General features: G+C 54.3%; 1 protein-coding gene across 50 annotated transcripts in view; it reads left to right on the top strand.

The window, feature by feature from the left end:
* The window catches only part of LOC102150103 (ral guanine nucleotide dissociation stimulator), a 31,686-nt gene extending 19,157 nt beyond the window's left edge, over positions 1 to 12,529 (top strand). For 3 of the 50 annotated variants that reach the window (XM_070252375.1, XM_070252377.1, XM_070252376.1), the window contains 14 exons: positions 1,695 to 1,782; positions 2,631 to 2,762; positions 3,473 to 3,584; positions 4,149 to 4,337; positions 5,921 to 6,011; positions 6,127 to 6,182; positions 7,251 to 7,466; positions 7,833 to 7,937; positions 8,446 to 8,552; positions 9,940 to 10,014; positions 10,446 to 10,484; positions 11,103 to 11,135; positions 11,826 to 11,910; positions 12,235 to 12,529. In XM_070252375.1, the coding sequence (XP_070108476.1) occupies positions 4,218 to 4,337; positions 5,921 to 6,011; positions 6,127 to 6,182; positions 7,251 to 7,466; positions 7,833 to 7,937; positions 8,446 to 8,552; positions 9,940 to 10,014; positions 10,446 to 10,484; positions 11,103 to 11,135; positions 11,826 to 11,910; positions 12,235 to 12,360 (1,053 nt within the window). In that variant the 5' untranslated portion in view covers positions 1,695 to 1,782; positions 2,631 to 2,762; positions 3,473 to 3,584; positions 4,149 to 4,217 and the 3' untranslated portion in view covers positions 12,361 to 12,529. Of the gene's footprint in view, positions 1 to 1,694; positions 1,783 to 2,630; positions 2,763 to 3,472; positions 3,585 to 4,148; positions 4,338 to 5,227; positions 5,298 to 5,920; positions 6,012 to 6,126; positions 6,183 to 7,250; positions 7,467 to 7,832; positions 7,938 to 8,445; positions 8,553 to 9,939; positions 10,015 to 10,445; positions 10,521 to 10,811; positions 10,972 to 11,102; positions 11,457 to 11,503; positions 11,911 to 12,234 lie in introns of those variants that run through there. The other 47 variants (XM_070252346.1, XM_070252345.1, XM_070252347.1 and 44 more) reach the window with 43 other exon arrangements.
* Positions 12,530 to 14,533: the final 2,004 nt, after the last annotated feature.

Below are 14,533 nucleotides of genomic sequence, written 5' to 3'. Positions count from 1 at the left end.
CCTTTCTGCTTGGCAGAGTTCCTGCCTGGGCTGCTGTGCTAGTGGTGGCCACCAGGGGGCAGGCAGCCTCTTGCGTCACTGTCGCCCAGTGAGTTCTTGCTTACATCTTTTTTCAGTTGTCCAAGAAAAAAATTTTATTTGGTGATGGATGTTCACTAAACTTACTGTGGTAATCATTATATAGTATATGTATATCAAGTCATTATGCCATATACCTGAAATTTCCACGGTGCTCTCTGAGCTTTGCTTGTGCTCCTAGAGCAGCGAAGAGTCATGTTGCGGTCTTCTGGCTGCTCCCCTGCCTCAGAAACAACTTGCACTTCTGATTACTAGTGTTCATCTCCACGATCAAAGTGGGTCAGAAGCAGGAGGAGGGGTGCAAGATCTCCCTATTGCTTCAGCCTCTGTGTGCCAAGCACATCACCTGTGCCAGGCACCCAGGTGGCCTCAGTGGCTGAAAATGACCAAGTGGTCCCTGCCTGCCAGGAGCTTACAGTCTGGAACAGAGATGGGCAACAGCCAAGACATAAGAAAGAAAAGGACAGATGCTGTAGTAAACACAGCAGGGGCCTTGCAGGAGGGCTGGGGGTCAACTGGGCAGAATGGTCTGAAAGGCCTCACTGGGGTGATATTTGCTGGGACAGGAATGAAAAGAGGGAGCCACCCCCACACCAATCTGGAGCATTGTGTCAGGGAGAAGGCGCCACTGGTGCAGAGACTCACTGGCAAAAGTGAGTTTGGCCAGAGGAGGTTAGACAGGTGATGATGTGGCTGGAGGGAACCTGGGAGGAGAGAACGGGAGATGAGGTGAAAGGTAGGGCCAGGGCCTGGGGCCTGGTAGACTGTGTTAGTTATCTTTTCCCCCTCTGACTTCATTGCCCCTAAACTTTGTGTTTTAACACTATAAATGTTTACTATCTCACAATTTTTGTGGACCAGCAGTTAGGCATGGTTTATCTGGGTGCTTCTACCTCAGTGAGTTTCCCAGGCCTCAGCTGAGGCTGGACTCAGGGAGGGTTTGCTCCAAGTTCACTCTCAGCTTTCTGGATTCAGTTTGGACTGAGAACCTAAGTTCCTTTCTGTCTGTTGGCCTGGGCTCTCCCGTCTCTCCTCTATGGGCCTCCACCCTGGGTAGCCCCAAACACTGGTGCTTGATTCCCAGTTCCTGGGATATGACACAGAGAGAGATGGAACACGAGAGAGGGAGTAAGAGGGAAGTGACAGACCTTTTGTAATTAAAATTTGAATGAGACATCCCATCACTCTGGCTGTGTTCTGTTCAGAAGCTAGTTGGTTTCTAACCTAGTGGTTACACAGAGATGTGTATACAATGGGTGGGGGTTACTGGATGCCATCGTCAAGGCTTTCCACCCGGTAGGCCAAGATGAGGCTCTTGGGTCTCATTCTAAATATACAGGAAACAATTGAATGGTTTTATGCCACAGGATGACAATATCTGAATTTCCGTTCATTTCAACCCCCTCATGACACTGACCTGAAAATGAGGCCAAGTTGGACGTGACTGTTCCAATATCACGTTGCTGGAACCCAGGCCTGCTTTGAGTGGTGTTCTGTGCTATATCATATCCTTTCTTGTAATTCTTACATCTCTCAGTTTGTGACTTAACACTCGTGGCACCAGGCCACAGGGGTTATAGAAGATATTATCTTATGTATATCGATGATATCCCTAGGAAGGAGATTCCAACCTGATCCCCATTGTGGAGGTTTGGAGACTGGGGAAGACCTGAGGCACAATGACTTTCCCAGGACACAGAACTGGTAAGGAAAAGGAGGTCTGCATTTATGTGTCTCCTCAAAGCTAGGACCCTGGTTAGATTTCTAGGGAGCCGTGGCTAGGGCTGTGCTGGCTCATTGGGTACCATTCAGGAGATGACCTGGGGGAGGAGGGTGAGCAACCCCAGGGGCCAGGACAGCTCTAGGCAAGTCCGATTGAAGGAAGGGGCCCAGGTAATGGAATCTTGAAAAATGACCTCACTTCCTTGGTCATAGACCTCAGCAGATGTTAGAGCTCTGGTAACCAGGCACCCACAGCCCCCTATCCAGCTCACTTGACCGGAGGCAGTCAACGGACAAAGGTGTTTTGTTCTTGTATCCTGACTTTCAGAGGATCTGGGTTCAGAAAAGCCCACAAAGGGAGGCTTTTGCATTGTAGACATGGCTCACTTATCCCCAACGCCTCTGGCCCTTTGGCAGGAGGCACCCAAAGGTAAGGTGGAGCAGCCCAGGAAAGGCTAGTGCAGGCAGGACACAACTATGATCCCACCTGATCAGCCCCACATCCCTTGCCCCTCATTGTGTGTGTGTGTCTGTGTGAGTGTGAAGGAAGAAGGCAGGGGATAGAGGCAGGTCATTCCTGGGCAGGAGCTGGTTGTTAGGGTTGGAAGTCGGGTGGGTCTGTCATTCTCTTACCCCAGGTCATGAATGGCAGCATGAGAACATGAGCTCCTCCACTCCTGGTTACGGAGCCCTCGAGGTTTCATCTCCTTCCCTCCCTGACTAGAGTTCTTTGCAGATGCCTCTCTGTGCCTGAACTGAGGAACAGAATTTCTCTTTGGAGTTGGCCCCAGTGACAGTGTGCAGGCAGCCCCTAATTCCTCCTGGCCCAGCTCCTGGGCACTGTCTTTGCAGAACTCCACTCAGGAGAGTGTCAAGAAGCCAGCGGTGGGTTCAATTCCTCCAACTCGCTAGACAAGGGGCAGGTGCACCAGGCCACCAACACCCTCCACTGCTGGTCTGAGGTGAGAGCAGAAGCAGAGGATCTCCACAGTGAGGACCTCAAAATGTCTAGGGCAGGACCAGTACACAGACTCAAATGTGGGGACTCCCCTGGGCCATGTAGGGCTTTCCCACATGAGCGTCCCACAGGCCCGATCCCAAAGAAATCTAGACCCCCCACACATGAGTCACCCGCCATGTGGTAGAGTAGAAATACACTCTGCATATTTGTTGGAATGGTGGGGAAGGAATTTTATGTTGTCTTTGCATTTTGCTACTCGATTATTTTAACATCCCTGCCCCGGGAATTCCGTGGAGCAGTCAGCTCCACTGTCCTTACAGACCTTCTCAGAGCCTTACAAATCATCACACCTGATAGGGTGGTTTGTACCAAAAATGGGGGTGGGAGTAAGGTATTGTGTACATTTCTCTGCAACTTGTCATCTCACAGAACCCATCAAATCACTGTAGGCCCACCAGGTCAGGAGCTGTGGCCTTACTCATCTTCAGAATATCCCATTAAAGAGGTCATTTGCCACAGCCATTCAGCCTTTTGATGCTGTTGGACCTTGACAGGATTCAATTCTGTTGTCATTTCAGCAGTGCTGCAGGGAATATGTTGAGTGTGTCCTCACAAACTGTTAGTTGGCTGGGTCTGCCATAACGTAGGACCACAGACTGGGTGGAAGGTCCTTGATACCTGCTGGCCTGGTACCAAGCTCTGTCTTTGTAGAGCTCCACCCAGGACATCCTCCAGGAGCTGGTGAAGGGGTTCAAATACTCTTATCTCCCTGGACAAGGAGCAGGTGCATCAGGCCCCCAACAACAGCCAGCAATGGTCTGGGGTAAGTATGGGCACGGGGGGGTCTCCACACTCAGGACCCCAAGATGACTGGGGTAGACCCAGAACCCAGACTGGATCTGGCGACGCCCCTAGGGCCTTCCCGGGAATGTGGTTTCCCCAGAGCCTTCCCTTCCACGTCAGGAGCAGACTAAGCCTCAGGTGGTTGAGAGGGAATGTATTGCAGCCCATGCTGTGTTCAGTTCTCGGTTCTGACCTGCGTGATCTTGAGTAGCCACTCAAATTAGTAACCATTTGTTTACCAGCGTCTACAGTGGGCAAGTTTGTTGATGACTCACTGGGATAATGCTCTTAACACAGGCCATTAACACAGGGAGGAGACATTGTTTCTCAGCTGACAGAATGCCTTGAAGGTGCCAGTTGTTTATTGTTCCTCCCCAGTTCAAATTACACTTTTAAAGCCTAGAATGTTTTCCTGCATGGGCACTTATGTTCCTCATCTTCCATCGGTTCCTGAGGCGATAGGACTTTCTGGTCTGAGCTCCAGGCCCTGATCCTCCTGGTGGCTCACGGCGATGCTGCCAACTGTATGTCCCTCTTTGTCCAGTCAGTGTGAGAAGGACTCAGCCCTGTCCCCTGATCAGGCCTACGTGATGCTGACCCCAAGGCAGGCACAATGGAGAACATGGCAGAGTCCCTGGGCCAGCCTCCCAGGGAGCATCTGCACTGCTCCCTTCCTGTGCACCCACCAGGCCTTCGTCACCGCCCAGCAGGTGTTGGGCCAGCTGTCCCACAGGTGAGAGCTGCCCCCTCCACAGTGCACTGCTGAGTCTCCCACCTATTGGCTGTGTGTCTGGAGAATGTCAGCATACCTCTCTGAGCTTCACTTTACTCTTCTGAAAGTGGGGTGGTCAGAAGATGAACCTCACAAGGTTGTTGTAAGAAATCGTGGGATCAGCCACAGCAGATGCTTCCCTGGTGCCTGGCTCTGCAGAGGGGCTGCGGGGTGTCCTGGACATTCTCATGTTTACAATTCTCTGTCCCCCATGTCATAGGGTTATTCTAGGAAGTCGTGGGATAAGCCATGGCAGGTGCTTCCCTGGTTCCTAGCTCTGCAGAAAGGGCTGTGGGTTGTCTGGACATTCTCATGTTTGTCAGTTCTCTCTCCCCCTTGGAGAAGCTCTCTGCCTCACTCCAAACTGTCCTTTGGCTTTCCTGAGTTTGGAAAAGCACATGGAAAGTAACCAGTTTCCCCATTTGTAAAGGAGTTTTGAAATTCCATTCAACTGGTCTTGGGCCTTGTCCTTAGAGTAGTAGCCAAATTAAGGATCTCTGGGCCAGCAGAGAAGCCGCAGGCCTACTCAGATATCTGAGAAGGTTCTGGTTGAGTTCATCTTTTCAACAATCTCTATTAAACACCTACTCCATGCAGACACTTTCCTAGACACTAAGGTTATTCAGTGAATGGAGCAGACTCAATCCTTGGGCCTCAATTCCAGTCTGAGGGTGGGGCAGTCACACTAAACATAAGCAGTCATGTCCACAGTACATTAGATGTGACGCCTCCATGGCTTCTTCTAGATATGGTTGCATCTTGCCATATTCCGTCCAGGGTGACCAACCACAGGACCATCTAAGAATGTGAGTGGTCTTTTGGTGCAGAAAGAGGGCCTCTTGTCTCCACAGAAGAGCCTGGGAGACTCTGTGGGCTGTGGCTGGGGAGGGACTGACCGGCAGAACCCTGGATCTCACACAGGTTTTGATTCCCATGGGAGGGATGAGGTCTGGGGGCTTGCCCTCCGTGAGGACATGAGTCAAAGAGAGTTTTGGGTGGGGTCCCAGTCTCCCTGGAAGCAGAGAGGAGGTGGACTGAGTGGGCCTTGAGAGACCCATCCCTTCCATAGTCCCATGTCACTCTGTGCCCTCTCCACATCCACCTCTCCTAACCACCACCACCGGGGCCCTGGATAGTAGATGTGGTGAGCCGCCTGCTCACAGATCTGCCTCCAACCTCAGTTCTGATGCTCATGTGCATGGGCGATGGGGTAGGCTCTGGCCAGGCCCTCAGGATAAGAGTGTTGGGCAGCAAATGAAATGCACACAGGCTCTGTTAGACCTGGTCGATGACCAGGCCTTCCACTGCAAGGACAGCCACAGGGTGGTTGGGTGTGGGCTGGGCCATCCTCAGGGTCCTCCACCCAGAGAAGGATGCTGTGGGAGCACAGTGTGGAAGGAAAGGCCAGGCCTCTGACTTTGCTCCACACAACTCTCCCCAGTGCCCTCTCTTTCATCCTGGGCACCTAGCTAGAACAGTACCTGTAGAATTCCTGGCGGCCCCTGCACTGTCCCTTCTTCAAGCTAAAGGGGCTGTACGTGCAGGTCACCTTTACTGACTCAGACGTGGATTGCCATCACCCTCTTCTGTTGGTCCACTTGGAGCTTCCAGAGGCCACTGAGGCAGAGCCGCAGGGTAAGGGGGACTGCAAACTGTGGGTGGGGTTCACAGGCAGTGGGATCTTTCCTGTTTGGGGAAAGACATGTAAAGTCAGTTATGTGAGTGAACCCTTCTCTTTGTCCTGCTCCAGTGCCAGCTCCAGGTCTCCAGGCAACTGCAGAACCAGAACAGTGGCCAGTTGTGGAGGTAGAGCCAGCTCCAGCTCCATTGATTTGACCGCTTCTGGCACTGGAGCCAGCATCCCCTCCATCAGCAGTGTTGGGGCTGGAGCAGGGACCAGCATCACCTCGAGCAGGGGTGGCAGCTCCTGAGCTGGAGTCACCTAGACCACCAGTTCTACTGGGAATTCCATCCCCACCTCCAAAAATAGAGACAGAGCCAGCTCCAGCCCCAGAGCCTTCCTGCCCCAGGCCTGTGGCCAGTAAGAACCTGCCAAGTGAGGAGAAGCCTAACCTCGCAGCCTTCCCTCTCACGCTGGTGGCAGAGCAGTAGATCGTGATGGATGCTGTGAGCATCAGAGCTCTCAGGGCAGGGTGGGGCAGGCCTTCCCTCTGCCATCATGGCCCCAGATCTGGTCCAGACTCCTATGATCTGGGCCCAAATCCCAGCTCCACCCGTGACCAAATGTATGATGTGGGCAACTTTTAACCCTCAAGCCTTTGCTCTCCACCTGCAGACTGTAGAGGTGGACACTAACAGGACCTGCTGCACAGAGTGGCGTGCTGTCAATGAGGTAGAAGAGGTGGAAAGCTGGGTGGGTCCTGGCCCATTCTGTGGGGGAGGGGAACTCAATGTGTGCATCCAGGTCCCTGGGTGGCCCAACCATCTGCTCAAGAGGCTCAGCACTTATTAGACACCTGATGTGTACGTAACTACAAAGGAGACATACAAAGCCCCTGGCTGTAGCTGCCATGGGGGAATGTGCATCATGGGGAGTGGGACCAGCGGGCAATCAGGATGGTGGAAGATGCCCCCTTGAGATGAGCTGGGTTGAGCCACCGTCTGGAGCTTGGAGTTAGCCAGGATGGGCTGGGTGCAAATGCCCTCTGCCTTCCCTGCCAGTGTTGGGTCCTGGGTCATCCTGTGCTGGGTGCCCTCAGTGGACAGAGAATACTGTCCAGGGACTCCCACAGGGCTCAGGCCACATCTTCAGCTTCCTAGCTCCAGCTCTGAACATCCTGCCTGGGACTTTGGGGGCTGTAGACACAGAGCTGGGGTGTGGCAGGGCCAGGTGACACTCCCCCTGTTCCCCAGGAGCTCTTCAGGAAGGTGGTGCCCTCTCAGTGCCTGGGCTCCTCCTGGTGCAAGAGGATCAAGCCCGGGAATGAGCACCTGGCACCCACCATCCAGGCCACTGTTGACCATTTCCAGAGGGTGGTCAACTTCATCACAACCACCTGCCTCAGCGACCCGAGCAGAACAGCCCGGGACAGGGCCAGGTTGGTGGAGCACTGGATCCAGGTGGCACAGGTATGCACAGGCCCAGTGCAGTCCCTCTCTGGGGCCTTGGGAACTGCCTCTTCTTTATCAGTTCTCAGGATTGAAGTGTGTGGTCCAAGCCCTTGCACAGTCCCCAGGCCTTTCCTGCCAGGGGCACCCTGACCTGGACTCCAGGTCCCAGCCTTAGGATGCTCTCTTCCTGCCTGGCTCCTTCCCTGCGTTGAACTAAAGTCCTCCTCCCTGTGAGTGTTCCTCCTTGGGTCCTAAATGTGCCCTTCTGGGCCTCCCTGAGCACGTGTCTCATCCAGGAGGGGAGATTTAAATTGAAGGAGACTGAAGCCAGAGCAAGCGGGGCCCCAGAGCCCCACTGACAGCTCATTCTCCTCCCTTTCCCAGGAGTGCAACATCCTAATGAACTTCTCACTACACACTGTCATCTCTGCTCTGCAGAAAACCTCCATAAGTCGCCTGGAGAACACATGGGGCGAAGTTTCCCAGTGGGTAGGCCTCTCTCCCTAGGGGGATCAGGGTGGGTGAGGGACCTCCCATATGTCTGCCATTGCCCCCTCAGTCACCTGGGAACTCCCAGGAGGCAACAGACCCTGGGGACAGGGCTGGGCCTCGGGGGTGGGGGACCCTGTCTCTAAGCCTCCTGGGCTCCTTAGTGCACCAGCTCTGCTTCAGGAATCGGTTTCCTTAAATGACAGGTACTGGGTTGAGCTAAATTGGAGGTTTTCAAGTGATTATAGCAACAGAACTCTACACCCAGCTGAAACTCAAACTGGTCAAAACACAGCTGCTCAATAGAAATGGAACGGAGGCCCCAGGTGGCCCAGAGGAGAGCCCCTCCCCCGTCCCAAGGAGACCGAGTGCTCACAGGAGCCCACTGAGAACACTCATCCAGGCTGTTTGAATCTCTCTGGTTTTCAGAGAAAAGGGGTTTGAACTCTGACCCCGCCCCCTGCACATTATTCCTAAATTTATCCTTCCTTCTTTCCCTCCCCTCAAGGAGAGCTCCGAAAACTTCAAGAAACTGTGTAGAAAAGAGAAGTCCTTGAGCAGAGAACTGATGACCAAGGCAGAGTGGAGGCTGGAGTCTGGAAAGAGGAGGGTGAGGTGGGAAGGGGGACTGGGCAGGGTGTCGTTTTGATAGCTTCTCACTTAAACTTTCTCTGAAAATTCCAGTCTGTCTTGTCCAGATTAACAAGGGGAGGGATCCTTTTGGTCCACGGGCAGGTGAGCTGAAGTTTGTGGGTCTCCGGCTTCCATGCAGGTCCATCCTGTTAGACATAGCTTCTTCCTGAGTGGTTGGCGTGGGTTTAGCCCTCAGCCTAAACCTGTCCTCAGGACGCCAGGCCCTTGTTGCTCCCTCTGTCTTCACCTCATCTCCAAGGGGAGGGCACCCTGCCTGCCCCAGGGATGGGCATGGCAGGAGATTCCCACGGCCCAGCTGGACAAACAGGCTCCTCAGCCTTGGGTCCAAATGGCTGGACCAGAGACAGATCCGTGTGTATTCTGGGACTCCCCACTGGGTCCCTCAAGCAGTCACGGCCAGTCCATCGTAGGAGTCCCACCTGAGTGCCTAGTTGGCAATGACATATGTCCCAAGTGGCTTAGGAGAAGTGTCTGGGGACATCATGGATTCTCAGTGGATCCTTCCTGATTGGATGTCAGAGGCTTCATGTAAACGAGGGAGCAAAGCATCTTGTCACCCCCTTGCCTGTTGATCAGAGGTGGTACCTTGGGGTCCACATCCTGAGTGGACGAAGAGAGTTCTGTTCAGGGGAATGTCCTGAGGGGTTCCTTAGGGAAGCGAAGGCTTTGACATGGCCTCGGTTCCAGCCTGGGGGCCAGACATTCCAGGGGCCTGGGCTAGGTAGGAGCCACTCAACCAGGTTCTCAGGACACCCTGTCCCTCTCCATCCATGCCTCGACTGAGGATGCACCTCGACAGCTCAGGGCACAGGGCTCTGGTCAGTGGTGGGGCTGGGGGTTAGGTGAGGACATTGGAAGAGGGCCTCTGGCTGGGAGGGGCAAGCGGCCTCTCCTCTGTGGCCCCTGAGCAGCTCGCTGCCCCTGTTGGGCCTCTGTCTCCTCATTGGGAAGATGCAGGGATGATGGTCTTGTGGTGCAGGCCTCACAGGAGGGCGATGGGATAAAAGAGAGGAAAGGAGCATGCGGAGCTTTCTGCCCCGCTCCCCCTGGAGGGGTGAGGGGAGGGCAGTGATGACAGTCATGGCAGGAGTCCTCAGGAGACCCTGTGAGGGAGGGGGCGGACTCACCCTTTCCAGATGAGGAAACAGGCTCAGGGAGACCAGCCCACAGGCCCAAGCTCACACTCCAAGTGAGAGTTGGAGCTGGGCCTGTTCTAGAATCAGAACACCCTGGAGGATGGACTAGCCTTGGTGCCAGTTGACTTGGGTCAGATGTCCAAGATAGGAGGCCGGTGGAGCTGGGGAGAAGTGGGATGTGGCCTCACTGACCCTGTCCTCGACCCTGGCAGGAGCGGCCCTCCACATTTGCCATGCCAGAGATACACTCCCAGAGAGTCCAGGAGCAGCAGCAGCAGCAACAGTGGGTGAGGGTGCCTGGGGGGAGGAGCTCCAGGGTCAGAGGAGAGGGGCTCTGCCCTCCCAGCTGGAGGCCTCAGACCCAGAGAGCAGGGCCCTGGCTCCTGCAGCCCTGCCTCCTGATGCCACAGTGCCTGAGTCCCAGTAGAAGGGACCAGAAGGAGGGCCTGGAAGAGCTGGTGCAGGATGGATTTGTGGTGGGGAGGGACAGGGACCACATTCCCTGTCACTTGCCGGAATCCAGCCCTGGGATCTAATGAGGAGGAGTGCGGTGTTCTTGGGATGTGAAGGGAGGGGAGTTGAGGGGAGGCTGCTAAGTGTCCTTGGCAGCTCAACGTGGGAGCTCTGGGGTGGGCCAGGAGGCTGAGGGGAGGACTTTTCAGGGGAGGGTCTGTGGGAGACTTGAGAGCAAGGGCTCATTCCCACCCCGATGTCACAGGGTGTCATCGCCTGTCTTGGCACTTTTCTCCATGACCTGGTAATGCTGCATCTGGCAATGGGTGCTTATCTTGAGGTGGGTGAGCCTGGGGACCAGGCAAGGGGACCAGGATCCTGAGGCTTGGGGCTCAGGAGCCCCAGAACTGAGCCCTGAGCTCCCAGCACCAGGCACATCTCCTCTCAGGAGAGCCTCCAGCCACCCCGGGAGCCAGGGCGTCAGGCCCATCTCAGGGATGGGTGAACAGAGGCTCCGTGTGAGACCCCATTCCATCCCCAAGGCTGATGAGGCAGCAAAGTCGCCTGAGCACACAGCTGCGAGAGGTTTATGAGCTGGACTCAGCCTCTCCCTCCCACGGTGCCCATGCAGGAACAGAGAAGTCGGGCCCCTCCAGTTGGGCAGCACATGAGTGGCTGAGCTGTCCCTTTTGCCTGAGGCCGCAGCCTCCAAGTCTGTCGTCCGAGAGAGTTGGGCTACGAGGTCCCTCAGCCCCATGTCCTCCTCCTCTGGAGCCCAGAGCCCGGCCCAGGTCCAAGTCCTGCTTTCTCTGCATGCCCAGCCCCTCTGGGGACCAGGCGGTAGTGCAACGTGAGAAGGGGTGGGCATAGGGGCTGGTCATGCAGGGACTCTCTCTGATGGACTTGGCTGTCTGCCTTCCAGGGGAAGGAGATCAACCTTGAGAAAAGGACTGAGGTGAGCAGCTGGGGCACTTCCTGCAGGGGAGAGGAGGGAAATGGCAATCAGAGACCCTCAGGGCAGAACACTCCCTGGCCCCACCGCCTGCATCTTAGCCTGCATCTTACTTCGTGGGGAGAGTTTGATAACAGAGAAGTGGGAGACACATCCAATTGGCGGGTGGGTTGAGGGCGGATGGCATCAAGGAATACTTCCTGGAGGCAGGGCTGATTATCCCATTCTGAGAACAGGTGGAGCCTGGATGGAACTGGAAGGAAGGAGGGTTCCCAGGCCTGGTCCCCTGCCCCACTCCTCAGCCCCCGCAAGGCCGCTGCAGCATCCTCCCTTAGGCCCCGTCTGCATCCTCTCCTTCCGTCTGGTCGCAGGACTGCAGAGCCATGAGGGAGACCCTGCTGTTCGGGGTGGCTGCAAACAATTACAGGCTAGAGCCCGAGGAAAAATTTGGGGCCTAGTTCCAGGACAGGGAGCTGCTCAGTGATAATGAGAGCTGAGGCCAGCTGGAGTCAGGGAAGGACTCTCCCTGGTGGCCAGTCCAGAGAGCCTGTGCCCATGGCCCCGGTCAGCCCCAAGCCTTGTTGCGTGGTGAACTCTGGGACACCCAGACTCGAGCTGCTGGCAGGCAGTGGGGGTACACCTGAAGTGTGGCTCCTGGCTGGCTCACAGTCCCTCTCTGTCCTGTTGCTGCAGCCAGTCTTGCCGGCTGGAGCCCCCATCATGGTTGGCCAGCAGAATACTCAAGGCCGAGAAGAAAGAGTTATCATCAAGTTCAGGCGTGAGTGTCTGGGCTGATGGTGACTGAATCCTAGCGGTTTAGTAAAGCTTCAGGCTAAGCGTGGTCTTGGGGAGTCAGACAGCTGGCGCTGGGATCCCAGCCCCACCACTGACCAGTCCTGTGACTGGGGAGATTCCCTTCAGCTTCCTGAGACTCAGTTTACTCCTCTGTGAAATAGGTGGTGGCAGATGCATGTGGCAGGGACGAATAGGATACTATTGGCTGACTGAACACAGGGCCTGGAGCGCAGAGTGTGGTAGGGGTGGGGAGGGGGGCCATGATTCTGGGGGAGGCACCTCAAGATAACCTGACTCTTCTGTTCAGCCGCCAGGCCCCAACAGTGAGCCCTGTACCATTGGCAGATCACGGCCCCATCCTCAGCAGTGGGGACTCGGCTCGGGTGCTTGGCATGCACTGGGCCAGCTCCTGATGGGAAGGGGAGCATTGTAAGCTGATTCCTAGGGTCCCCTGAGGCCCAAGTGAGAGAGGACAACCCTGCCCCATCTGCCTGACATCTCTACCCCAGCACCTATTTACCTATTGAGAAGGGACAAGATTCATGTTTGTAAATAGTAAGTGTTACATATGAACATTATAATAAAATCCTGTCTCTTTCACAGCCTGGGAGTGGTGGTGTGGTTCTTTCACTTTCTGTGCTCATGTAAATCAGATACAGAATCTCACATTCCACCTTGAATTCAGAAACCTTGCAGAGTCATCAGCTTATTGTATGTGGGAGAAGGGAGAAGGGCCAGCCCGTCCCTGGCTAGTGAGGACACTCCCAAATCCCCCTCACTCAGAGGACAAGTTCATCTGAGTATCCTTCACCTGCTCCAGGAGCAGAGACAGCCCCCCAGATCTCCCGGACTTTAGAGGCAGAGCAACAGCCACTGAAATTGGGGTGTCTTTAAAAATAGCCTGAGCCAGGACCAGCTTGTGCCCCAGAACACTGGCTGCCTTTCTGCCCTCTGGAGGAAGAGGAAGCATTTTTTACTTGACCTGTTGAGTTTTCTTTTTACTAAATATTAGGAAATGGTAGTTTTCCAGTTCAATCTCTGAAATTGCATCAGCTCTAAGTGGGGAAAATACTGTAAAAAGCTCAAAATGTGCACATGGAGAGGATGAGGCTAGAGGAAGGTCCTGTGCAGATGGACTAAGGGCAGGCAGGACTCTCCCTCCTCAGGCCCCTCTAGAGGCTCCCTGTTCACCCTTGACCTAGACTTGATCCTCCTGAGATTCTGGTCTGTGACTCTGAATTCCTTTTCCTGCTTGTTTTCTATCTAAGGGGAAACATTTGTGATGCAGCTTTTAGGGCCATAGCCAGGTCTCCCTCCATAAACCTGGTGCTTCCTGTGAACTAGGATTTTCAGCATCCCTGCACTTCTCATACAGTTCTTAGGGCAGAAATTCACTAGATGCCCCCAGCCTTTCTGTCATGTATATCACAGCTACTCCTCCCAGGCTGGGCCTGATTGATCCCAGGTGAGCTCTGGTTTGCCAGGATAACAGACTATCATCCTAACCGGGAATGACCCCACAGTCTCCCTTGCTGCCCAAGGTGACTTCTGGGCCCATGTTGTAGTGAGGTCCATGGTCTCAGATAATCACCAGTTTAAACACGCTGGTGTGTTTTTACTGACTTTTCCTAAAGTGGCACCTGGGCCTGAGCCCATAAAGCATGTAGCCCCTGGAGTGGCCGTGTTTTTTTACACAGACTTGTGCTATGGTTCTGTCGTGGGGATGTGAGCCTTTCCTGTTGGGAGCTTTGAAAGATGAGACATAAGAAGGGTATGAGTTGGGGGTCTTGCAGGAGATGCCACCAATCTGGTGATCCATGGATGTGCGTGGACGCAGCCTTACCAAGTAAAATACTGAAATGGTTCCCGTCTGGGTGGTTAATAGACACTCCTCTGAGCTCAACCCCAAAACCTACCCCATAACCAGGAGCTAAAGTGTTACCACCCAGCCTTTGGAACCTTGTCCCTTGGAAACACCCTGAAAGACAAGGGCCAGATGAGTTGTTTGGCACTTGAGAGTTATCTCCCCCTTCGTGGTGGCTGCAAGTGTCACTCAGACACAGAGAAGGCTGGACTCTGCCAGGGAGGCCTTCTCAGGACAGCCGGAAGCTGAGGGTAAATCCTGATTCCCAGCAGCCCAGGCCCTTCTTGACATGGCACAGCCATCCAGGAAGGAGACTTGCCAAAGGAAGATTGAGAAGGCTGTATCTTCCCTCCAAGCAGAAAGAGAAGTGGTAGGTCCCAGGGCTAGTCCAGGGCCGGGATGAAGGCGCGGGTGTTTGAAGAATGTCTCCTGCAATACTGTGATGCTCCTGAGAGCTGGCACAGCAGGCAGCAACATTTGATAAGTCTGGTGGGTACAGCTGTGGCAGAGGAGGGACAGTTTAGTGCATTTTTGAGCTTCCAGTGACCAAAAGTGCAGATAACCACCCAGAAGAGATCCATGTTTTCAGTGAAGGTCACAGATGAATGTTTTGTTTTCTATACTCCCCAAAATTAGTTTTCTTGTAGTTGCTATGTTTCCTTGTCTTTGAACTTTTCATTTTGTGCTTGTCTTCATTTTATTAAATTATTCAGCTTTTCTGGACTGCTTTTGAATGATTATT

Source organism: Equus caballus, chromosome 26, assembly GCF_041296265.1.
Source record: "Equus caballus isolate H_3958 breed thoroughbred chromosome 26, TB-T2T, whole genome shotgun sequence".
NCBI classification, from domain to species: domain Eukaryota; kingdom Metazoa; phylum Chordata; class Mammalia; order Perissodactyla; family Equidae; genus Equus; species Equus caballus.
Note: the sequence above shows the minus strand (reverse complement) of the source record. Positions and strands in the feature narration are given on the sequence as shown.